At 37.4% G+C, this 26194-nt stretch overlaps 1 protein-coding gene across 2 annotated transcripts in view; it reads right to left on the bottom strand.

Annotated features, from left to right (window-relative positions):
- The window catches only part of CFAP54 (cilia and flagella associated protein 54), a 386261-nt gene that overhangs the window by 148330 nt on the left and 211737 nt on the right, over positions 1 to 26194 (bottom strand). For both annotated transcript variants that reach the window (XM_055237476.1, XM_055237478.1), the window contains 4 exons: positions 23894 to 23947; positions 19889 to 20084; positions 10175 to 10254; positions 8143 to 8303 (listed from right to left, as the gene is read on the bottom strand). In XM_055237476.1, the coding sequence (XP_055093451.1) occupies positions 8143 to 8303; positions 10175 to 10254; positions 19889 to 20084; positions 23894 to 23947 (491 nt within the window). The remainder of the gene's footprint in view (positions 1 to 8142; positions 8304 to 10174; positions 10255 to 19888; positions 20085 to 23893; positions 23948 to 26194) is intronic.

Here is a 26194-nt window from a genome sequence, read left to right as displayed (position 1 = left end):
AAGTAAAAATCTTGTTTTTCTATGTATTGTTGGTGCAATGGTTTTTGTTGTTATTGTACTTATAAAAATTAAAATATTTCACAGATTAAATCAGTTGACATTTTTCTTTATAGTCAGTTGTAATTTTAGAAATATATATTTCTAGAGATTCTGTTATTTAATTGTATTTTTTCTACTTAAAAAAACTTTTTAGGTCATGTGAAATAACCTAATTTTTAAGAATTCATACACTGGAGAGAGAGAGGTCAAATTCCACTTTTGCCATATATTAACTGTGTGATCTTTGGAACACCAATTATCAATCTCATCATCTATAAAGCCGTAATGATGATAATAAGAGTGCAAACTTCATGACATGAAATTATTATAAGGGTTAAATAAGATCCTTTCATAAAATAAAGATCTTAATTAATCCTTATAATAATCCAAAAGTACATATTGAGCATCTGCTATGGGCTAGGAAGAAATCTCAGGGCTATGAATACAGCAGTAAAGAAGACAAACAAGAATCCCTGCCCTCATGGAACTGACATTCTAGTAAGCATGGAGTGTGCTTAGCAAATAGGAGTGCTTGGCAAACAGAAGCACATAATGCATGCTAGCTATTATCATTATTAGCGTATTGAATTGACCAGGAGAGGTGGGGAGAGACTAAATTGATTTTTTTTTCTAATTGTTAAATAACATCCCAATCTCTTAGCAGTTACTGAATTTTAAACTCTCAAGATTTTGCTGAGCCATTAAAATGGTTTAGATATTTGTAGAAAATTTTCTAAGATACTGTAATTAACTTGTTTTTTATTTAAAATAAAACTAACCAAGAAAATAACAACAACAAACATAGCACGGAGTCAGTGTGTGCACAGGAAACATGCCCTCCCCACACTCTTCCTCCCTCAAGGCTACACACATTTCTAAGGCACCTCATTTACTCAGTAGCTTCCAAGGCTAACTCAGCATGGCTGACAGAAAACCCTGGAAAAAGAAAATGGTACCCATTCCATTCTTCTCATCTTGAAACCCAAATTCTGATTTTAAGAGAAACAAGGTATGAGGTTTGGCATCTTGCTAACCCAAAAACTTAATGAATAAAATATAAGACATACCAGTATATCCTAATCCACTCAGTACTGCTTAGCTGCAGAATGGAAAATTTCTAGTTTCTCCACTACACTAGACAGATAGAAAGTATGTGAGGATTACCTACTGCCAACAGTCTGAAATCCCAAAAGAAGAAAGTTTCATTCTGACACAAAATTAAAAGGCCCAAATATTTTTCCATTTAAACAACAGATTAAATGTAAAGGAGAATAGGAAGGAACACTTATTTAAAAAAAATCCCACAAGATTTTGAAAGAAAGAGGCAGCCCTAGAAGTAGAAATATAATTTGAATAACTTTGATCCCATTTATTTCTTATTAACATTCATGACAAAAATGGTCAGTTTGTTCTCATAAAATCCATGCAACTCACTCTACCTGTCACCCTAGGGAATGTGCCTTTCAATTTCCTTGACACATAATTTTATTAGAAGTATCATGAAATGTCAAGCTAACCATCATTTAGAAAAGGGACTGTCCAACACTCTCAGCAGTGCCCAAACAGAAGCTCACAGGGGGTAAAGTTCACATGAGAAAAACTCATTCATCTTGACAGTAGGCTTCCCCTAAATGACAACTCTGCTCCAAAAAGGCAATAACATCAAAGTTTTTTGCAGGTTTTGTCCCAAGGGCCAGGTTCATGTATTTAAAATAGGAGCAATTCCGATATACTTGCACACTATTTGCATATGTCTATCTGGTTTTCAAATTAAAGTTCTATTATGACATAGAAGTCATAGTCCTTTCTTGGCCATAGTCCTTTCTATGGCCATTTTGTAATTTTTAGTTTCTCAATTCATTCTTCCTCCCTAAAAAGAATAAAAACCACTCATATCCTTCATACCAAAAGGGTATAGGATACACAGAGAGCTGGGGAAAGAATGAAGGTAATGATAAACATTTTCTAGTGCTGCTATTGCTCTCTGATACATAGTTTGGAAAAAAAAAAAAAACAGTTCTATAGAGAATTATATAGTAAAAATTTCTTCTCCCTTCAAACTCCAATGGGGAAAATGGTATGTTATTACGCTAAGCCTATTCTACCATCAACTACCATGTGTCCTTAAACATAGCTATACATATGACAATATTCTAAGCCAGTGGTTCTCAAGCTTTTTATTCTCAGCACCTCTTTATACCTCTAAAAATTATTGAGAACCCAAAAGAGCTCCATCAACATTTGCCAACATTAGAAATTCAGCTAAAAATGTCTTAGTTTCCTTAACATTTATTAATTCCTCTTAAAATAAAAATAGTAAACCTATTACATATTAACATAAATAAAATATTTTATGCAAACAACTATATTTTCAAAAAAATTCATGAGAAGAATGCCATGGATCTCTTTAATGTCTTGTTTAATAAAAAACAAGCTACCAAGTGGCCAGACATGGTGGCTCATGCTTGTAATCCCAGTACTTTGGGAGGCCAAGGCGGGTGGATCACTTGAGGTCAGAAGTTTGAGACCAGCCTGGCCAACATAGTGAAACCCCATCTCTACTAAAAATACAAAAATTAGCCAGTAGCATACACTACAGTGTGCACCTGCAGTCCCAGCTACTCGGGAAGCTGAGACAGGAGAATCGCTTGAACCCAGGAGGCAGAGGTTGCGGTGAGCTGAGATCCTCCTACTGCACTCCAGCCTGGGTGACACAGCAAGACTGTCTGAAAACACACCACACAGACACACACACACACACACACACACCCCTACTTAACAGAAGATTGTTCATATCTTTTTCTACACTCAGTCTTTTGTAAAATATTGTTTGGGTTGAAGTGTATGAAGATTAGGCATCACAAGGTCATTGGAAATGGGAGAAGTATTTGAATAGCTGATTCAAATAACTGCTTTAATGTTCTTTGATACTACACCAATGTAGTATCAAAGTGACAATTATCATGTGACAAGTGATAGTTCTTTTTTAAGTTTGTTGCAATGTAGAATCTAATACCACATATTGCTGAACTTTTCCTACTTTGTTCCATTAAAATCTACTGCTCTATCTTGTTCACTAGGATTTTGTAACATTACGCATAAGTCATTTAGGAAATATTGTCTCCCTGAGTTATAGAGCTCCCCCAAATGTTGAAGCATTTTATTATTCAATATTTTTAAAAGTCATGTTTTTAGTATTTCTACCAATCTGACAGAAAAAAATTCTAAACATTAGAAAATTGTCAAGCTCGTGGTGGCTCATACAAGTTTCCCAAACTTCTAGTTTTCCTGTGAAAGTTTAAATTCTATCATCGGCAACAAATACTATCAGTTCTTTCCCTAGAAGTGGCATACTCACTTGGCTCATTTTCAATAAAATATTTGCCAAATACTCAAGTCTGAATAACCATAGTTTGTCCATTGTTTTTCAAATGAAAATGGTATTCCATGAAGAAAGCAGCCTGTCCAACTCTCAATTCAATCACACACATTCTTCTTCAAGTCAACCATCAGCTTTCATAAGCAGCAGACATACCTAGGCATATTTCCCATATAATATTCCCATAAGATGTTAAAAATATATATCCAAGGATAGGGATTTATAAGTGCAAGATTTTACTGCCTCACCAGGGGCATTCTTAAGTGAAACTGGCATTTTTTTAAATTACAAATGTGCAGGAGTGAAGACAACAATGACTACTAGTACAGTTTGGGGCTGCTGCTTTGATTCCTGGTGAGGCGCCGGAAGTCTTATCATTGTTGCTTCTGCAGCACCAGTGTGAACGACACGGTGACTAATGCAAATGCTGTCTTAGTTTTATTAATATGGTTCTGACCTCATGTACACCCCCATGCCCGGGGGTCTGGGAGACACCCCCAGAGATGTGCAGACCACACTTTGAGAATCACTGCTGCAAACATACTTTACAGATTTTCATCACTGCTTAAAAACTACAAAAAATTATAAATCTCCCAACTCCTCTGCTGTCATCTAGATTTAGATGTGGTTAGTCATGGAACAGCCTTCAGTCAAAGCTTGTAGGCTTATACTGATGAGATGATTATATGTTTCCAATCAAAGCAAACGAGGATTTCTGCTGAATTGATTTCCCCTTTGGGAAACATATAAGTGGGATTCTCCTGTTTAAAGAGAATGACAGTCCAAAAGTCTTAAATGTAATTCTTCCAAATTTCAATTTGAATGGGGTTTAATGTATGGAATTTCATTATAAATGAAAAAAATAAGGAGAGGAAAAAAACAATATTTTTCATCTAACTTGATCATTTCTTTTCTCTTTCAGTGACTATATTTTTTCATTTATAGAATTTCTATTTGGCTGTTTTCCAAATTCATCTGTTCCTTTTTTATGTTGTCTCATTGTTTCTTTGTAGATTCTCTTCTATCCTTCCTGTCTTTGAACAGTTTATTTCTTGGGCTGTGAAGTCTGCCATTTATTGTGTCTGCTAACTCTCTGTTATGGCTGTTTCTTCACCTGATTTATAATATTTGACTCGGTGCTATCTTTGGTGGGAGTTATTTTCCATAGAAGTCTTGCATTTCCTGGGTTAACCTCTATGAGACTGTTCAGGGTATGCCTCTGCTCCAGCTTTATGATGTCAGGACCTTTTTAAATTAACTTATCAGGGTTTCTGCATTTCACGGATGATGCCAATTTGGACCCCACAATCTCTAATGGCATCAGCCTGGGGAACTGATTTCTCTTGGGTGACTTTCTCCATCTGTGTCCCTGGCAGGCAGCTAGTCCCCTGGCTAACCTCCAGAGACTATTCTGTATTCCCAAACTAGAGGATAACTTTATTCTGTATTAGAGAAAAAGAGAAGACTGGACTGGGCTCCTACTCGACTGTGTGCCAATCATATCAGAACATCACATTTGCTCTCTGTACTGGGTCTTTTTCATTACCGTCTCTCTCATTTCAAGAGAATTTGTCTTGACCCTACTTCTACCAACTGCAGTCACCCTCTTTCTCTACTCCCCTTCATAGTAAAACTCTTCTAAAGAATCATCTTTATTTGTGAGCTCCAATTTCTCTCTTCCCATTCTTTCATAAACAACTCTAAACATAATCGTTCCCAAGCATCTTCTAAAGTTACTCCTGTGAAGGTCACCCTTGGCCTCCATGCTAAATCCAGGGGTCAACTCTCTATTCTTACCTTACTCAATCTATCAGAAGCTTGTGGCACAGTTGGTCACTCCATTCCCCTCGACCACTTTCTTCACTTGGCTTTCAGGATTCCATAATCTCTTGGTTTTCTTCTATCTTACTGGTCACTTCTTCTCAGTTCCCTTTCTGGTTCCTCATTTTTTCCCCAGTCTCGTAAAGTTGGAGTACAAAACTCAGGGCTTGGTCCTTGGTCCTTTTCTCTCTTCCATCTATTTATACTCCCTAATGGAGCTCATCCAGTATTAAAATTCTGTCTTTATTTTTTTTAGTTGTTATACTGTACTTTTAAATTTGTATTATTCTTATCATTGTATTTTTATTGGTGCTTAATAGACATATATATTTCCGGGTACATAAAATATTTTGATACATTACATAATGTGTAATAATTAAATAGCAGTGATTGGTATATACATCACCTTACACATTTATCTTTTCTTTATGCTGGGAACATTTGAATAACACTGTCTATATTCTAAAGACTCTCAGAATACTTGACATCTTCAATCGTACATCTAAGGGACATCTCAAACTACATACATCCAAATTTTAACTCCTGATGTTTCCCCCAAATAAGCTGCATCCCCACAACCTCCCCATTTCAGTTAATGACCACTTCTTTTTTGACTCCTCTCTTTTTCTCACAACTTACATCCAATATCTGTAAAATAGAATGGCTCTACCTTCAAAGTTTACTCAGAATCCAAGTACTTCTCATTACCTCCAGTGCTATCACACTGGTAAGAAACATCACCATATTTCTGTTATAATAGCCTCCTTAGTTCATCTCCTTGCTTTCACACCCTTTTCCTCTTATAATCAATTCTCACACTAGCAGCAAGAGCCATCCCTTTACAATGAAAATCAGATCATGTCACTCCTCTGCTCAAAACTCTACAATGACTCCCCACTTCACTAAAGTCAGTCTTTACCCTGGACAAAACGTCCTATGTAATCTCCTTGTCCACCAGTTACCTCTTGGCCGATCTCCCTTGCAACTCTGCCCCTACTCACTCCACCCTAGCCACAGGAGACCTTGAGCTGTCCCTCAAACGTGTATCAGGCATGTTTCCACGGCCTGTAACACTTTCTCTATAGATATTTGCACGGATAATTCTCTCATTTAAGTACTTTGTTCAGATGTCACCTCATCAATGAAGCCTGACCACCCAAAATGTGGTTCGGATGTCACGACTGATCCCACATACACACACGTCAAGAGGGTATGAAAGCAGGTACTGCTCACATAATGAGACCTTGCAAGAAGATCAGAGCAGGTTCCCAAACAGGTGGGAAAATGTATGGAGAGAGCAAGGAAAAGAGACTGGCTTGGAGTTTTATGGTGGTTGGTGGGTGGCTCTGGGCTAAGAGTTCCTGCACACGGGCCAGGACTTACATGGTTTGAACTTTCCACTAACACCAAAGGAGGGAACAGATGGGCTTTCTTATCTGCTTGCTCAGGTCAGGGGCAGAAAGAGAAGGGGAGTGGTGGGGCTTGCTGTCAGCCATTGAACATCAAAATGGAGTCACACTCTTTATTACAACTACACAATTTTAAAATGGTAACTTGTCCCCCTCCAACCTCTACTCCTTATATTCTCCATAGCACTTATCATTTTTGTCCACACTCTGTAATTTACTTATGTTTATAGTTCATTGTCAGCATGTTTATTATCTATTAGAATATAGGGCAAGATTTTGGACAGTACTGTTATATATTTTGTCTAGATTGTATATATGAGTATTGGGCCACTGGTACTTGCCAGGAGCTTAGAACAGTGCCTAGCATATTGAAAGTGCACAAACTTATTTTTTAAATGAATTAATGAATGATAAGGAATGTATGCATTATTAGATGAATCATTATTGAATGTGTCAGAGGACCTCACGATAGAAGTGTTTATCACAAATGGCATGGAGAAACTCTTGAATGTAGATGTCCATATTATTAAATATGAAAAAAGCACTATAATACTATTTTTACTACTCTACCTGACTGCTTATATATCTGTGAGCATATGGATACAGAAATTGTATTCTATGCATCTTTATATCTTCACTGCCTAGATCAGAGCCTGGCAGTGAGAGAGTTAACAGATACTGGTTGACTAAATAAATAAATCGATGAACAAACTAAATGAAAGAGCTGACACTAACAATTGCAGCACATTTAAATAATTAGCCACCTACAACAGTTTATTAAACAGTTCAGTGCAGTATGATGCAGAAACTGTTACTTTTTCAAAATAGGTTTGTTCTTAATATTTTAATTCAATGTTTTAGAAAAAAAAACACTCCATAGGTTTTATTTGTAAAAAGATTGTCTTTTTAAAAAGTAAATTAAATGTATTAAAAAAACAATGCATTGTTAATTTGTTCATTCTATATATGAAATTAAACAACCCAGCTGTGTGCCTTCATAAAATAATTGCTTTATTGAGAACTGTAATTTTTTTTTTTTTTTTGAGACAGTCTTGCTCTGTCACCCAGGCTGCAGTACAGGGGGGCAATCTCAGCTCACTGCAACCTCTGCCTCCCGGGCTCAAGTGATTCTCCTGCCTTAGCCTCCCGAGTAGCTGGGATTACAGGTGCCGCCACAAAGCCTGGTTAATTTTCATATTTTAGTAGAGACGGGGTTTCTTCATGTTGGCCAGCCTGGTCTCCAACTCCTGGCCTCAAGTGATCTGCCCACCTCAGCCTCCCAAAGTGCTGGGATTACAGGCATGAGCCACCACACCCGCCAGAGCTATAATTTTAAGTGTAATCATGTATGAAAACTTCCCTGAATGATAAAAAGCAAGCATACTATGGATATAGGGATTTCTAAAACTTACATAAAATTTAAGTCTATTTAACAAACTAGGGTGAAGGAACTCTTTTCAAAGGTATCCCTCCCCTGTGCATGGAGAGACGCACCTGTATGCCGCCCGGTGCCTCTGCAGAGCAACTGCAGCCAGCTGAAGCCGGGCCTCCACCACAATCTCCAGCTCACCAGCGGAGCACTGGGACAGGGTCTTCTGTTCCACCTCGGACAGAATGAAGTTTAGCCTGTCCTCAGCTTCCATCAGTAACATCGACTAAGGAAAGGATACCATACATCACATGAGTTCAGAAATAATACAAATACTGTCTCTTTCTTCTTTGGCAAGTATTTTTCATGTACTGAAAAGTAACAATGAATGGAAGACCAAAAAGGAACTCGGTATCTAATCATCAGAGAAGAGAGTTCAGCAAAAAGGAAAAAGGCAACGGAAAATGAAAAGGAAAGTGAAAGCAAGCGTCAGCATGCATAACAGTGACCTTTTCTTGTGTGCACAGCTGGTGCTTACTATTCACAGTAGTTATGTTCTATAAAGTTCTTGCAAACACTGATTACTGGATACTGAGCCATTGCTCCTAGGGGAGATGTGGAGAAAAGTACCTGAGAGCCTCTGGTCACAACATTTTCATTAACCGCTCAATACACAGCCTTGTTTAATGTGTGTTTATAGCTGAGGATATATAACAGTATATTTAATATATACTGTTAATTCGCTAACCTTGAACTCACAGCCAACAGCACTCACTTCTGAAGGAGGCTTATCTAACACACATAGTTTCTCCATAAGGGACACCACAGCCCTCTTAACTTAGAAATGCTCCACAGCACTTCAGCACTATGCTGGAGGGTCACTGTAAATATTGACAAAAATTCAAAAAGCATGGTACTAAATAGACCGTGAAAAGGATACTTGTTTACAGTATGAGAGTGGCAACAAAAAGTCAGAGCATCTCCTTGTTCAACTCAGCTGGGAATGTGTGCATTGGGCAGCTCAAATTTTTCTATGCTCTATGTGTGTTCACGAATGGCCAACAAAGTGCCAAGAGTATTGATTTGCAGGCTACAAATAAATTTCAGTGGATCTGCAAATTAGCAAACACAGAATCTGTGAATAATGCGGATCAACTGTATTTCAAGTTAAAGTATGGTCACCTAGTTGGTAATGTGAAGATAATGAGACTTTTACAGTAGACAATCAATAGTAAATAGCAACCTGACATGGCAGAAGATAAAGGGACCAACCAATCTTTCAAGTGACAGGCCACTAAAAATGTATTTGTGCAGAGCAGTGAATATTATATAAATATTAGGGCAATTCAGTATAATGTTTAAGAACATGGATTTTGAATCAAAAAGATGTAGTCCTTCTCCTGGATCTATATTTTATTAGTTGTATGATGTTAGTCAAATTCTTAGATGTCTAAGCCTCAGTTTTCTCATGGTTCAGCACAGCACAGTTCAAAATGATTGCTACCTACATCATAGAGTTATAAAAATTAAATAATCACGCAAAAGCTGTTGTTGCCATTATCATCACTATTATTGGGAAATGATAAACAGCGGATGGAATACTCATATCCCACCAAATAATGAATCATGTTTTTTTGTTTTTTTTTTTTGAAATGGAGTTTCGCTCTTTTTGCCCAGAGTGGAATGCAGCGGCACGATCTTGACTCACTGCAACTTCCGCCTCCTGGGTTCAAGCAATTCTTCTGCCTCAGCCTCCTGAGTAGCTGGGATTACAGGCATGTGCCATCACGCCCGGCTAATTTTGTATTTTTAGTAGAGACGAGATTTCTCCATGTTGGTCAGGCTGGTCTTGAACTCCCGACCTCAGGTGATCTGCCCACCTCGGCCTCCCAAAGTGCTGGGATTATAGGTGTGAGCCACCATGCCCAGCAGAATTATATTTCCTGAAGCACCTTAATCAGGTTGTGAAGTTAAAGCTGGATATCCACTTTTCTCATGAGGAGTAAACTCCATCTCTGGCTCCAACCCATTCTTATACAAGAAAAGATAACTGCTCTCACAAGAGCAAGCATAACTCTGAAAGCAGGCCCATCCAGGGCCTAATAGTGGATTTCTGGTAACTAACTTATTATGGTTTGAAAACAGTTTCAAACTTACCTTTAGCATGCTAAGAGTGATCTCATCCTTAAGTTTTGTAAGATTATAAAATGAACTTCCATCATCCTTTGAATATATCTCTATAAAGACACAAAATTTTGGAAGGACCAAGGATATCTATGGTTAGTTTAAATATTAATTCTAGGTTTATTTTATTTTATTTTGAGACAGGGTCTGGCTCTGTCACCCAGGCTGGAGCACAGTGGCACAATCTCAGCTCACTGCAACCTTCACCTCCTGGGCTCAAGCCATCTTCTCACCTCAGCCTCCCGAGTAGCTGGGACTACGGGCACACACCACCATGCCCAGCTAGTTTTTGTATTTTTTGTAGAGATGGGGTTTCACTATGTTGCCCAGGCTAGTCTTGAACTCCTGAGCTCAAGTGATCTGCCTACCTCAGCCTCCCAAAGTGCTGGGATTATAGGCATGAGCCACTGCACCCACCCTAATTCTATTAATAGTTTTTAAAACTCATCATTCACAGGAAAACTATCTATAAGTTTAATAACTTCTTAAAAAACACAATGATAATATAGAAACACAGGAATATAGAAACATATTACTGTATCAAATAGTCCCTAATGTCATATATTAGAAGGCTGAAGCTGATTCTTAACAACAAATCAGACAATTCTGAAAGAATTTTTTAGGTATTTAGTGATGTTATTCAAGTTATTGGCTACTGATATAGTTTTTCCTCTTCTGGGATCCCAGGACTCCTGAAAGCCCTCTTCCAGATATTTCTAACATTTCAATAACATCTCCGTGGAAGCATCAGTTCTGCTGATGTGCACAAGCCCCTCAGTCTAAGAGCTGGGCGTGAGACCAGTTGGAAGAGCATAATCCACAATACTCATATATCTCTTTCAAAATCTCCATCCAGGATTCAAAGCCTGCTCTTATTCTGAACTGGGGAGAAGTGAGAGAATTCAGATCACAGTCTTTGCCTGCTTCATTCAACTGGGCTTCCAGACTATGGGAGATAAAGATAAACCACAAATCATTTGACTACAAATGACAGAAAAATATATCCACCTGAAGAAATTAAGTTTGTTAAGTGCAAAGAAGAATTCTGAAGTAACATGGAACTTAATACACTTAACTTCCTCTCCTCTTTCAACAGCAACCCTTCCCTACCTGGCTAGTCTCCTAAATTATGAGGGTCTGAACCTAGGGGTCAGCTGAGGATGAGGGATGGCTAGGGCTCTTGGAAGGCCCAGCAGGAGGATCTGGGACTGGGCTTTTCCACCGAAGGGAGAAAGTAAGAATGACAGAGACAATGATGGAGAGAAAACAAATGCCTAAACATGGTACAAAAGAAGCCTGGAATGCATGTTACCATACAAAAGACCCTAGGAAGAGTTTAATCTAGACATTTTCATGAACCTATGTGTGATAAAATTAACATGGGTCCCACATGAGTGTTCTCCTCTAGAATAAAAAGAAGAGCTAGACAGATAGGCCATCCATAGGCAAAGAGATATAGGAGTCCTGGTGCCTTAGGAGAGGCTAGTTAACTGCCTGCCACTCTACATCTCACTGACTTCACCTTCTCCATTGCATAGCTGATACCAACAAGACAGGAACCCCAATGGGATGACCAGCAAAAATAACATATCTAGGATCTGTGGTTCAGACTAATCATGTTCACTTATATGCATACTCCTCTCCTTTCTGAGCACCTGGCACGCTATACTTCCTGGCCTCTTTGCACTTAAATATGGTCTTATTCAATTACATAAGAATTCCAGACTAAATTCCAGAGTTCCATTTAAGGGCTCATGTGCCACCCTATGGCTTTCTAGGAAAGATCAGAGCAGAGTGTTTCAGATGGTGTGCCTCCAAGATAGCAGCACTTGGGTACCTGAGTGGCTTTGCAAAACACAGCCCCTTGTCAATCTGAGCAAGAACTAAACCCTTGCTGTGTTAAGCCATGATATTTAAAGACTGATTTGCTACAACAGACCGGCTTAGCCTGACTTCTACAGGGGCTCAGTAGGCAAGAAGAGGAAACTCATATGGGAAATAGAACTGCTAGGAGCAAACATGACAATTTGAACCCAAAATAATAACACTTAAGGAAGTGCAAGCAGAGTACCAAAAAATGCTTTCTGGAACTAAATGCTTTGTCAAAATGCAGATTCTTTCAATGTTCAGGCAGGTTTCAGGCAGATGTGCTTCCAGCAAAATCCCTGATCTAAAAGAATTAAGAGAAAGATCTCCAATCAAAAAATCAAATTTTCTAAAATAAAAGAAATAGATCTCTTATCTGCATTTATGGAAGCCAGAAGACTAGGATTAATATCTAGAAATACTGAGTAAAGGAGAGAAAATCTACATATTTAATTCTAAACAGGTAATTATATATGCAAAAAGTTAGTACTAAATAAAGTTATTGAAATTGAATGGACATGCTAAGGGAAAACTAATAAGAATCTAGAAATAAAATCAACTAAAATCAGGAGTTGGATGTGAAGTGAGGTGATGTCACCTGCTAAAGGGAAAAGCACGAGAGAAAAAGGGAAACTGAAAGTTTTTCAAAGTCTTTAATTTGAGTGGAGTAGCCTGGTAAGTGAACTAGCTGCTATATTATCTACAAGTGATAGTAGAGAATATGGGACTAATTGTGAACTCCAGGAAGGGAACATAAAAAGGGCACAAAATATGAAAAAAATGAGAAAATATATTATGCTCTTGGATGGGAAGACAATAAAAATATATAAATTACATTAAAATTAATATAAGCATCTTAACGAATTCCAATGAAAAAGCCAAAAGTGCCTTTTGTCTTTTGTTGTAATAGTTTTCTTGTTTAGAATCAGATTGAATTACCTTGAAGTATGCAGGTAGAATATTCCTAAGAATATATGAGGAAAATAGGAAAAAGTGAAGGGTGAATAGTGATGACCTTAACAGACAAAAGTACTAATATTTTTCCAGATTGTTCTTTCAGGAATCATGAATCCAGCAATACTTCACCCCTTCTAGAACCCACAATCCATTGACACTACTAGTGTTTCACTGTTCCTTTTCCCTCTCTTCCCCCTGCCATCTCAACCCTCCTTACCCAGCTTTAGTTCCTTAGTCCATCCAACATAATCACTCTTGCAAACACCTTAAATTTCCTTGCTTGTCTCTCCTTTATGGCACCCACCTGGTCAATCCCCAAGCCCCTGCAAATCCAATTCTCTGTTGACATCAGCACCCCTGAATTTTAATGTGGCTGGGAAAAATCCATGCTAACTCTTCTCACTTTAAATTCATACTAGAAATACAAAAAGGCTCTGCAAGCTGCCCAGAAGTCCTGCTCCATTTCCCTAGTCCATCTGCCCTCCTATGCTCTAAGACAACTACTTCATCCCTTCTCTTCTCTCCTTAAATCTCCAACACTTCCTCCCCACTTCTCACTCAGTTGATGTCTTTGTTTCCTATTCCAATGAAGAAACCAAAGAAATTAGCAAATAATTTGCAAACATCCCCCAATACATCTCTCCACCATTAGCATGTGAACCTATACACTCTGCCCTTCAACTTGTCATTATAGGTGAATTTTATGTTGCCATGTAGGGCCAAACCCTCCATTTGAGTACTAGTTCCATTCCCATCTTGCCTACTTAAGGGTATCATGTTAGATATCTCCTCACTCCACACCTTGCACCATCATTATTTTCCCTCTTTCTATTTGATGATTCCCATCAAAACAAAAACAGACTGCTACTTTTTCAGTTTTTTTTTAAAAAAAAACCCTCTTTTGTCCCTTTCAGCAGCTTCCCCATTTATCTCCATTCACTCTGATTCCCCTGCACACATTCTGTTTGATTCCACTCCAATAAGGGTTAATTCAACAAAGCTTATCTTCTAGATTCTTCAATGACATTCTTTTTGTTAAGTCCAACCTCCATCTTCCTTGGCCTTTTGATTCAATTGATCACTCCTTCCTCCTCAAAACACCTTGTTCACTCATCCTTTCTCAGTCTCCTTTGTGGATTCTTCCTCATTTATTTGACCTCTTGCTGATGAACCCAAGCATTTATTCCTTCACCTGCCTCTTCTCCATCTAAACTCATTTCCATGGAGATGACGTGTGGTCTTAGGCCTTTAAATACCATCTATAGGCTAATGATTGGGAAACATTTCTTCAGTGTGGACTTCTCTCCCGAGCTCCAGAATCATATCTCAAACTACCTACTCTTTAGTTCCTCTCAGGTGCTTAATAGACATCCCACACTTAACAGGCCCCAAAGTGAACTTCTGATCTTCCCTTTCAAATCTTTTTGACTCCACCTTCAAGGTATATCCAGAATCTGGCTACTTCTCACCAACTCCACTGCTACTACTCTTGTTGAAGCCATCATAAGTTCTAACTTGAATTATTCAACAGCCTTCTAAAAAGAAATATGATTATGCTCTTATAATTATTCACCCTGTTCATTCCCCTAACCCCATAGCCTAACCTAGTCTCAATATAGGAACCAGAGTTAGGCTTTAGAAACTTTTAATTCTTCCTCTTAAAATTTTTCCAGTGGTATTCCAACTCACTCAGAATAAAAGCCAAATATTTTATTATGACCTTCAAATCCTTTCATAAACACTCTGTTATCTCCCTGACAGCATCTCCTAGAACTTTCACCTTTGTTCACTGGCCTCCAGCTGTTCCTCAAGCATGCCAGGCACATGTCCATCTCAGGGTCTCGGTATTTGTTCCCTTTATCTAGAATACTCTTCCTCAGAAACTCACATCTCATTCCCTTCCTCTTTTAGACCTGTGCTCAAATATCATCTGTTTATTAAGACTCTTCCTAAAAACCCTATTTTAAATTACACCCCACTCCTGCATTCCCTAACCCCCTTTCTTGCTTTCCAAAGCACTTGTTACATGTAACCCACAATGCCTTTATTCATTTAATTTATTGTATTTTTCTACTATAACAAGTTTTAAGAGAGTATTTTTTGTGTTTATTTTCACTGTTATATTCTCAATTCTCAAACAACATAGGAGGTAATAAATAGTTTTCAGTTATAAAATCAAATTAACTATTTTATTAAAATAGGAAGCCAGGAAAATCAGTAGTCCAAAATAGAGAATCAAGAATCATACCCTATTTCACTTAACATAATGTCCTCCAGTTCTATCCATGTTGCTACAAATGACAGTTCATTCTTTTTTATGGCTGAATAATATTTCATTGTATATATACATCATATTTGCTTTATCCATTCATCCATTGCTGGACACTTAGGTTGATTCCATATCTTGGCTATTGTTACTAGTGCTGCAATAAACATGGCAGTGCAGGTATCCCTTTGATAAACTGATTTTCTTTTCTTTTGGATATATAGAAAAGATTTCTGGATCATACAGTAGTTCTACTTTCAGTTTTTTGAGGAACGACCATACTGTTTTCAATAGTTGCTGTACTAATTTACATTCCCACCAACAGTATATGAACATTTTCCTTTCTCCTCATCCTCCCCAGCATCTGCTGTTTTCTGTCTTTTTGGTAAAAGCCATTTTAACTGGGGTGTGATTATATCTCATTGTGGTTTTGATTTGTATTTTCCTGATTATTAGTGATGTTAAGTATTTTCTCATATGCTTTTTGGCCATTTATATGTCTTCTTTTGATAAATATCTATTCAGGTCTTTTGCCTACTTTTTATTTGAATTACTTGTGTTTCTTTTGCTATTGGGTTGTTTGAGTTAATTATATGTTAAGTGAAATAAGCCAGGCACAGAAAGAAAAACATTGCCTGTTCTCACTCGTATGTGGGAACTAAGAAAAAAATCATTTTCATGGAGGTAGAGAGAACAGTGGTTACTAGAGGCTGGGAAGGGGAGATGGGAAGAAAGGATGAAGAGAAATTCATTAATGGGTACAAAAATACAATCAGATAGAAGAAATAAATTCTGGTGTTTGATAGCACAGTAGGGTGACTACTGTTAACAAGAATGTATAGTATATTCCAAAACAGAAGAGAAGATTCAGAATGTTTCCAACACAAAGAAATGACAAGTGTTTGAGGTAATGGATATCCCAATTACCCTGATTTGATCATTACACATTTTATGTGTATATAAAAAAAACATATACCCCACATACATGTACAACTATTACATATTAATTTTTAAAGCTGTAAAATGAAAAAAAGAATCATAACCTGGTACATATGAGAATTTATTATATAATGAATTTCTTATTTCAGTGATGAAAGGATAGATTTTTTAAATAAATGATAATGACACATAGCTATTCATCAAAACTTACAAAGGGTATAACATCTCAGGGAAAAGAGATGTCCAAAGTCTGAAACGCAGTAAGTAATGGTGAGCAAAGAAAACAGCAAATAAGTAGGTAAAGCTAAACAACTATTGAATGGAAAAAAAATAGTATAATGTATAAATATCAAATTAACAAAAAAAACTAAAACCTAAAGCTACCAAATCATAAAAGTAGGAAGGGGTGATCAGAACAAAATGATCTATGAAGAGGGTATAGATACTAATTAACTTTAAATTTTAAGTTAAATATGATACATCAATTTCATTCCTAGATATATAGAAGCTCTTACTCATAAGCACTCAGAGACATATACAATAATGTTTATAGAAAACAGTCTAAATGTGTATCATCAGTACATGAAGAAATAAAGTGAAAATAAAGGAACCACAGCTACAAACATAAATATAGATAAATCTCAAAAACACATTGTTCAGGAGATTAACTTCTGGCATCCCAATGTGAAGAGCTCTATGAACCCACTTTATCATTAAATTAGTAAAAATTATCGGTTTTTTAATGCTTAAAGTTTCTGGAAATGATTCTAAGGCCATACAGCAAATGATTAAACATTTAGTCAAGAACACTTACTAAAATGTGGTGAGAACAGTACTGCAAGTCTGTGGTATTTGGAGAAAGATGACTACTTCTCTTCCCTCTGCCTGTTCAGTGAGATGGAAACTTCACTTCAAACTGGCACAACTAAGCAGACGGGGTTCCCTTGTTCCACCCAGCCTCACCAGCTTGTGGGACAGAGTCTCTAGCTTAAGCAAAGTAACACTGAGAACACAGGAGCCCCTCTAAGTCTTTTTCCCAACTCGTAAGTGTAGTGAACAAAGAAAATACTAAAGATTGAAATATATAATAATAAAACAGAGAACAGAAGAAAAAGTAGAAGAAATCAACAAAATTGAAAAACCTATAGCTAGACTGAGAAAGAAAAAGGGAGAAGACTCAAATTAATAGAATTGGAAATGAAAGAGGAAACATTACTACCAACCTTACAGAATTTGAAAAAAGAATTATAAAGGAATACTATGAAAAAATTGTAAGCCAATAAATTAAATAACACAGATGAAATGGATGAATTCCTAGAAAGACACAAACTACCAAAACTGAGTCAAGAAATAGATAATTTTAAGAGAACTACAACAAGTAAAGAGATTGAATTGCTAATCAAAATGCTATCCACAAATATAAGTTCAAGCTCAGATGTCTTCACTGTTGAATTCTACCAAACATTTAAAGAAGAGTTATATCAATTCTTCACAAACTCTTCTAAAATATAAAAGAGGAGGGAACACTTCCCAACTCATTCTATGAGGCTATATTAATTATGCGTTTACATTTTCTGTATGTCTCAAGACCAGCCTGGCCAACATGATAAAACCCATTTCTACTAAAAATACAAAAATTTAGCTGGGCATGGTGGCAGGAACCTGTAATCCCAGTTACTCAGGAGACTGAGGCAGGAGAATTGCTTGAACTTGGGAGGCAGAGGTTGCAGTAAGCCTGGATCGCACCATTGCACTCCAGCCTGGGTGACAAGAGCAAAACTCCATCTCAAAAAAAAAAAAAAAAATTCTGTATGTCTGATGTAGAAATGATAACATTTGGGGCCTTGCTGACCTCCCAGTTCTAGAGATGATAAAAGACTCACCTGTGAGCACACCTTTCATGTGCAAACTAAAGAGCCCATGCCCCCACCACCTCCTTTATTAGGCTCTTACCCCAGGCCACCCTTCCCCTGCCCTAATCACCCCAAGACCAGTTATCAGATATCTAGAGACAGCCCCTATGCCCCCAGGGCTCACTGAAATTATTCAAACTAAAATTATTCAAATACTAAGCCTGTTCACCCTGCTTTATCCATCCATTTGCATAGCAACCACAGTAAAGGCTCTTGCTTATGTTTCCCTCGCACTGCCCTCTGCCTCCTGAGACGCAGACAAGCTCTCCTACGTTTCCTTCTCCCACAGTGGTGTGGCACACCCTTCCTCTTGGAAACTGTAACTATTTTTTCAGTGGCAGTCATCTGATCTGTTGGTCTCACCATACCTGAATAATAAAACCTACATTTTAAAATAGAGGCCCCAGAATTACTCTGATATCAAAACTAGACAAAGACACTACAAGAAAACTGCAGACCGATATCTCTTATGAGTATGAATGCAATAATCTTCAACAAAATGCTAGCAAACAGAATCTAACAAGTAAAAAGAATTATTGGCCACGCGCAGTGGCTCACACCTGTAATCCCAGCACTTTGGGAGGCAGAGGCAGGCAGATCACTTGAGATCAGGAGTTCGAGACCGGTCTGGCCAACATGGTGAAACCCTGTCTCTACGAAAACTACAAAAAATTAGCTGGGCATGGTGGCAGGCGCCTATTGTCCCAATTACTTGGGAGGCTGAGGCAGGAGAATCACTTGAACCCAGAGGCAGAAGTTGCAATGAACTGAGCTTGCACCACTGTGCTCCAGCCTGGGGAACAGACTGAGACTCCATCTCAAAAACAATAATAATAATAATAATAATAATAATAATAATAATAATAAACCTTGATTAAGTGGGACTTATCCCAAGAATGTAAGGTTGGTTAAACATCCAAATCAATTAATGTAACACACCATATCAATAGAATAAAAAGCAAGAACCACATAATCATCCCAATAGATGCAGACAGAGCATTTAACAGAATTCAACACTCTTTCATGATAAAAATCACTTGACAAACTAAGAACAGAAGAGAAATTGCTCAACCTGATAAAACATATCTATGAAAAACCCACAGTTAACATCATACTGAATGGTAAAAATCACCTATTTTTAAGGTAACATCTAATACAATTGAAAATTTCCCTGTGGCCTATAAATGGGTTATATACCCCATAGAAAGATACACTATGTCATCTGGGTATGTTGCACTGTGGCAATCTTCCTTGGAAACGCAGTGCATGTGCACCAGTGCAGGTGCACATTCCTTCTTATTCAGTCATTCCTCTATTGGTGCATATGCACTTTGCTGCCAAGGAACATCCATGGGGGATGATCATGGCCTAGAATACTATACAGTCAATATAATGGACCAAAGCAAAGCAGTAGACTTGGAGTGATTTCAGTGAAGTTTTTTTGAATGGGAAATATCAGATACAGAAAAATGTGAATATACCATTTTGTAAATAAATGATAAATCCTATCATGTATGTGTATATATATGATAGTGTATTATATATAAAGCATATGAATATGGATATATATAAACATGTATGTATATGCATACGCCTAGACATAAGTACATATGTGTGTCATTAAATGAGCATAGAGAAAACTGTGGAAGAATATATACTGTATCATTTATATAGATTAGTGGGGGCTGGGAGAATAGTTAGGGAAAGGGAGGAGAAAGGGAAATAAGCAAAAAATAAAACAATTACCTTTCAAATTTGGTAGGTTTGGTTTGCTCCTGTTGGTAATTACTGTCTTAAATTTATTTTCTGGGACACAATTTATTGTCGCAGCCACACTTAGGAAAAAGTATGCTTTAACAAAATTAAACTTATTTAAGAGATGCGGTTGGTCAATTGTAACCAGAACTGCAGGCAAGCCTTTATTTCTTAATTGATCAATTGCCTAAAAAATGGAAAAAAGAGAAAATTAGAAAAATACTTTTTCAGATATTATTATCTTCATTCTTTTGCAGTCCACATTTGGTGTTGGATGAAGGGATATAGGGCTGGGCACGGGGTATTGTAAATGGGAGGTCTATTGAGAGAGACATGTAACGTCGGAACTATCTCAACAGTCCAACAATGCTTCTGCTGTTCCCCACCAATTTCTAATCTGTGCCTCATGAGGCCAGCTCTGCCATCGTGGCAGAGTAAACCTGGTCCTCAGAGTGAAGGATGGGATCCTTTATCAAAACAGACAAACTGAAAGCTCATTAGACACACACATCGGCTACTCTGCTTTAGTGTAAGTAAATCAGAGATACTATGACAGGAACAGGAAAAGATGGGCAGACAAGCAATCTCCCTACCCAGCTTAGAGTCCACCGTCAATCATTAGAACCCCTTCTCATATACACCCTCAACTCCCTGGGTCCTCGCCTATCCAAACACACTTCCTTAGCAAAATAGCAGCTCAAATTCTGAAATCCAACTCTGGGCCCTCTTACGGTCTGCATCCCTGGGGTGGAAAACGGCTGGAGAAAATCACACAATCATACAAATTGTCCCATTTTAAGTACCCAACCAAACCTCAACGCTGCCTGGTAATATTCCAATATTTTGCCAGTCCATTGACCCTCTCTCTCTTTCTTAGACAACCATTTCGTGCCCTTCTCTCCTCTAAATTCTAACCCTTCCTTCCCTGGTTTCCTCCCAGCCAATGACCTTGCTTCCTCCACTTCACTAGGAAAACTTAAGCAGTCAGAGTAGAGCAAACTCCTCCATCTGTTTCACCCACCTGAGCATCTGCCCCCAACAGTTCTACCTTCCCTTCTGCTACCTAAGGCTGGCATTACCACTTAGGCCATCATTCCTTTCTCCAATGGGCTACACAGCCATTCTCTCCTATATCATAAATATGCTAATCTCTACAGAAACATTCCTATCAGCACACAGCCATGCTTCATCTCCTCCATTTTAATAACCCAAAAACTCTCTATATCCCAACTTCCTTCTCCAGCCACTACCCCAATCTTTCCTCCCCTTCACAGCAACACTCTGAAGAGTTCCAGTTTCTCTCCTTTCATTTGCTCCTAAACCCACTCCATCCCTACATCTTAACCCTTCGGTCAAATGCACTGATGGCCTACACTTGGCTAAATCTAATGGTCAATTATCAGTCTTTGAATACCATGTTACTTCTGATCTGATGCCATTATTTTATATGCCAATTAAGCTGTCACATGCCATCAACTGTAAAATGCATTCTGATTTTAGAGACATTAAATGTGAAAAAAATTCAAGTTTAAGACTCAGTGTATTATTGTATTTGATTCATCATCAAAATTTGATACTACTGATCACCCACTCTTTCCAAACATGCTTTCTCCTCTTGGCTTTCAGGCCACCACACTCCCTTGGTTTCCTTCCTATCCTACTGGCCTCTCCTTTTCTGTCTTCTTTGCTGGTTCTCCTTCTTCTCCTATACCTCTTAATATTGGACTGTCCTGGAACTTAGTGCTCTTCCTTCTCCTCACTCCCTCCCCTTAGGTGATCTTAATGAAGCTCATGGTTTTAATTTCATCTGAATGCTGATGAAATCACAACTTTTTCACTGTAGCTCCAACCTCTCTTCTGAACTCCAAATTCACAGAATCAACTTCTGACTCAACTCCTCCACTTGGATGTCTAACAGATATCTCAAACTCAACATCTCTAAACTCAGTATCTCCAGCACACACACGTGCGTGTGCACACATACACACACAAACACGCATACACACACAATGTAAGCGCTTTGATGTTTGGGAATTTGTATTATGGTTGACTGATGTATTTGATTGACAGCATCAGAACAGTACCTGGCACATGGTGGGCTCAACAGATTAGGAAAAGTAATCCCTTTATGGCATAAATCAGTCAGGACATACTTCTGCTCAAAATTCTCCAGTGGCTCTACATTTTGCTCAGATAACAGCCTAGTTACAATGGCCCTACAACCCCTTCTCAATGTGACCTCTCTGACCTTATCTCCTACTGCTCCCATCATTCACACAGCTCTAGCCACACTGGCTTAGATGTCCCTCGCCAAGTTAGGCAATCTTGTCTCAAGGCCTTTGCACTTACCTTTCCCTCTTTTTAGATTGTTCCTTCTCCAGATTTCATATGACTTGCACCTTTAGCTGTTTCAGATCTATTCACAAAAGCCACTTCAGTGAAGACTAACCTGATTACCCCATCTAAAATTACCATCTCCAACCTAGACCCATGCTCCCAATTCCCTTTATGCACAGCTGCATTTATTTTCTCCCACAGCATGGTTCTCCGTCTAATGCACTATATAATTTACATATTTATAATATATTTACATATATATCATGCTTTATTACTAGTCTTGCCCATTAAAATACAAGCTCCATGAGGGCTTGGAGTTTTTCTATATTGCTGATTGACTAATGTTGATTGACAGCATCAGAACTAATGTTGATTGGCAGCCTATTGCCTTGCACACAATAGGCTCTTGATTTTGTTGTTGAATTAATACATAAGGCAGATGTTGGGGCTATCTATTCCAGAAAAAACAAAGAGAAACTATTTGCCTTATGTAAACAAAAAAATTCCATTGTTTGGAAGAGCTTGAAGCATGAAACTTCAGATTGGTTGGGAGGTTTCTCTTGTCTTTTCTCTCCACAGCAAACAGTGATTTAACAAGCCTTGACAATTATACACAAACACTTGAGGATCAAAAGAAGATTAATTAGTAATACTATTTAACAGTCCCTTCTTTCCCTTTATGCAAAAAAACATAAAGTATAATCTGAAGAGTCTTAAGCAGACCAACGGTACTGTTTTAACTAATTAGCTAATAGAAACCGAGTTTCCATTATACTGTTAGTCTCTTTTTGAATAAAAAGAAATCATCAGACAGACATTCTTTTTATACCAAAAACCACTCCCTAAGGAAGTGTTTTAGGATGCTCTGGTGTTTAAGATGGGAAAGAAAGAAATATTCTTAGACATTCCAGGGTCTTGGAACACTAAAATGAAATAAGAATAAGTATTTCTATCTTTCTAATACCAGTTATTTCATTTCAGGCAAATTGCTCATAAATTAAAACAAATTTTTAGGAAAAAAAAACATTGAATCATCTGAAGGATAATTAAAAGTGAACTTTGTGGAATAAAATGCACAATAATAGAAAAGTAATAAGATTACATTTAATAAAAGTTAGATATAGTCCTATTAAAATTATGGAAGACAAAAATAAAGCAATTTTGAGAAAATATCTCTCAAAATTATTTAATTAAAAATAAATACCTTACTTAATGCTGTTTCCTAGCACTTAAAAAAATAAAAACCATGTGTATCTATCTGCATTAACTGTTGTCTGGTTCTATGAACTCCTTCCCCATCCATAGCCCCCTTTAACAACTGAAGAAGAGTTGTGCCACAACTCTTCTGCTCTAACACTTTCTAGGAGAGATAGACTGCCAATACTCCTAAGTCTTTTTAAATGATTATTTCAAGATATTCAAATATTACTAGGTCATCCAGTGCTTAAATCCCAATCATTCCATTAGTGACAGGAACGAATATATTTAGATGGGCAGTAGAATCCTCTTTTTGTGAAAGATACTGGGGAAAAAAAAAAGAAAAGAATATTACATAGCAGATTTTCAGAATCAAAGACTATATCAACCAAATAGATTAGAATGACTCAAAAATTATCCACACTTAGGAAAACCATGTTTATAAAATATTATTATCCTTACCTGTATATTTTCTTTACTGTTAAGAGGTTTTCCTGAGTCAAATGATTGAAAGATCTGTCAAAATACAAAATAGTAACAGCAAGAACAAGATTATTTGAGTATTCTTTTAAATAAAACATTTAATGTGTTCTAAAATTATTTTAATTATCATTTTTATTGAAAAAGTAATTTATGCTCTCGTCAGAAAAGGTAAGTACTGTATAAAGAAAGTAAAAATCATACATAAGTCAACTTCCTTTAAGAAATACAATGTTAATATTTAATGTTTTTCCTACTAACTTCTTTTTGATGTATTTTAAATATATATATATATATATATATATTTTTTTTTTAGACGGAGTCTCGCTCCGTCGCCCAAGCTGGAGTGCAGTGGCGCCATCTCAGCTCACTGCAAGCTCCACCTCCCGGGTTCACACCATTCTCCTGCCTCAGCCTCCCGAGTAGCTGGGACTACAGGTGCCCGCCACCACACCCAGCTAATTTTTTGTGTTTTTAGTAGACACGGGGTTTCACCGTGTTAGCCAGGATGGTCTCGATCTCCTGACCTCGTGATCCACCCGCCTTGGCCCCCCAAAGTGCTGGGATTATAGGCGTAAGCCACTGTGCCTGGCCGATGTATTTTAAATTTTTAAAAATAGATTTGTATTCCATGTTCACTAAACATTACATCATAATTTTCTTCCCATATCATTATTTGTAAACTTCAATCTAATGTGTAGGTGATACTTTATCCTATGAGTGTAGCCTAATAACCTCTTTCCTATTGCTGGACATCTCAGGGAGCCACTTCCCCATCATTATCCCATTATTCAGCCCTAGTTTAAATAACACTGATGACTATTTTGTCTACATTTCTGATTATTGCTTTAGGATAGATTCCTGGAAGCAGAATTTCTGGGTCAAAAGATACGAATATACTGAGAAAATTGAAAGAGTCTGGCTCAATTTACACTCCCACCTACATTGAATGAAAATGTCAGAATTATTGCACTTTTAACAACAGTGAGCATTATCACTTACAAAAATCTTTACCAGTTTGAGATAAAATTGTATTGCTTTTCAGAATAAATATTTTTGGTTGTTTTTTTCCTTTTTGGTGTATTACTTGTCATTATATTTGGCTCTAAATATAATGTTGCATTAGGAAACATTTCGTTTATTTGCCACAGGAGACTGATGTATCTAGTAGGATGCATCTCTCTTGGTATAGAAGGCCCTTTTTAAAAGATTCCCATTGGTAGAAACCAACAGCGATGTCCCTCTGCCCCTCCCTCATCCCCCTTGGTCACCAGGAAGTCACCAACAGCTTCCATGGACAGGTTGCTCACATGTAGATGGTGTCCTACTCAAGTACTTATACCTCTTTGCCTGGCCACAAGAATGTTCAGGTGAGGCTAGAAGTGCAGAGAATAAACCTTACCAAAGAAGAACAGAAGTGTTCTACCCAGTTTCTCTGAGAGCCCCAGTTACCCATATTGGTGACCTTCTCGTTCACGCTCTCTGGATTGGTTTTCCCCACTTCCCTATCCTTACTTGCTTGAATCACTTCCCAAAGACACTACCGTTCCTAAATCCTAGTCTCAGGATCTGCTTTTAAGGGAACCTCCCAAAACAATACATCACAGATAGCTTTTATTGAAAAAGTATTGGTGTTTTAAAAAATTTTCCCTTCTTTGAAGATATTCTTTATTACCCATAATACATTGAAAAGTGAGTAACTGAATCCAAGGGGAAATCCTTGGTGGTATAAATTAAAGACAGTTTAATAATGGGACTTTAGATTTGATGATAAGAGCAGAATGCCAATATGAGTATAATGCTAAAATACAGAATTTTTTAAAGGCCTGTGAAAAGTTCAATAGTAATCTGTAGGACTTTTTCAGTTACTTCTTTTACAAGTGAAACTTAATTCATTAATCCCTTCTTTAAATAACTAGCCTGCAGCTTAATAACATTGGCACCTATTTTAATTATAAATCCTGAACACATTTCCTCTTTTAATTACAGTTTTTAAATTCTCAACTGAAGCTGGAAAGCTGCAAATTAACTTTGAGAATACAAAATCTGAACTCAGAATCTATTGGGAGATAGATTCACCCATACATTTATCTTATGAAAACTAGTTGATAAAAATGAAGTTTGGAATCTACTTGTAAAAATGTTTCTGACCTTTTGTTTATTTATTTCAGTGAAAGCAGTGACCATTGAAAACTCTCTCTTGTTTCTCATCCTACCCAACTGGTTTCTCTTTCCTTCTCATCCTCCTGGACTCTAAATGTGAGTGACCCTAATGTCTAGTCC

The sequence above is a fragment of the Symphalangus syndactylus genome, chromosome 13 (assembly GCF_028878055.3).
Source record: "Symphalangus syndactylus isolate Jambi chromosome 13, NHGRI_mSymSyn1-v2.1_pri, whole genome shotgun sequence".
NCBI classification, from domain to species: Eukaryota; Metazoa; Chordata; class Mammalia; order Primates; family Hylobatidae; genus Symphalangus; species Symphalangus syndactylus.
The sequence above is the reverse complement of the archived record's forward strand: the minus strand, read 5'-3'. Positions and strand labels throughout refer to the sequence as shown.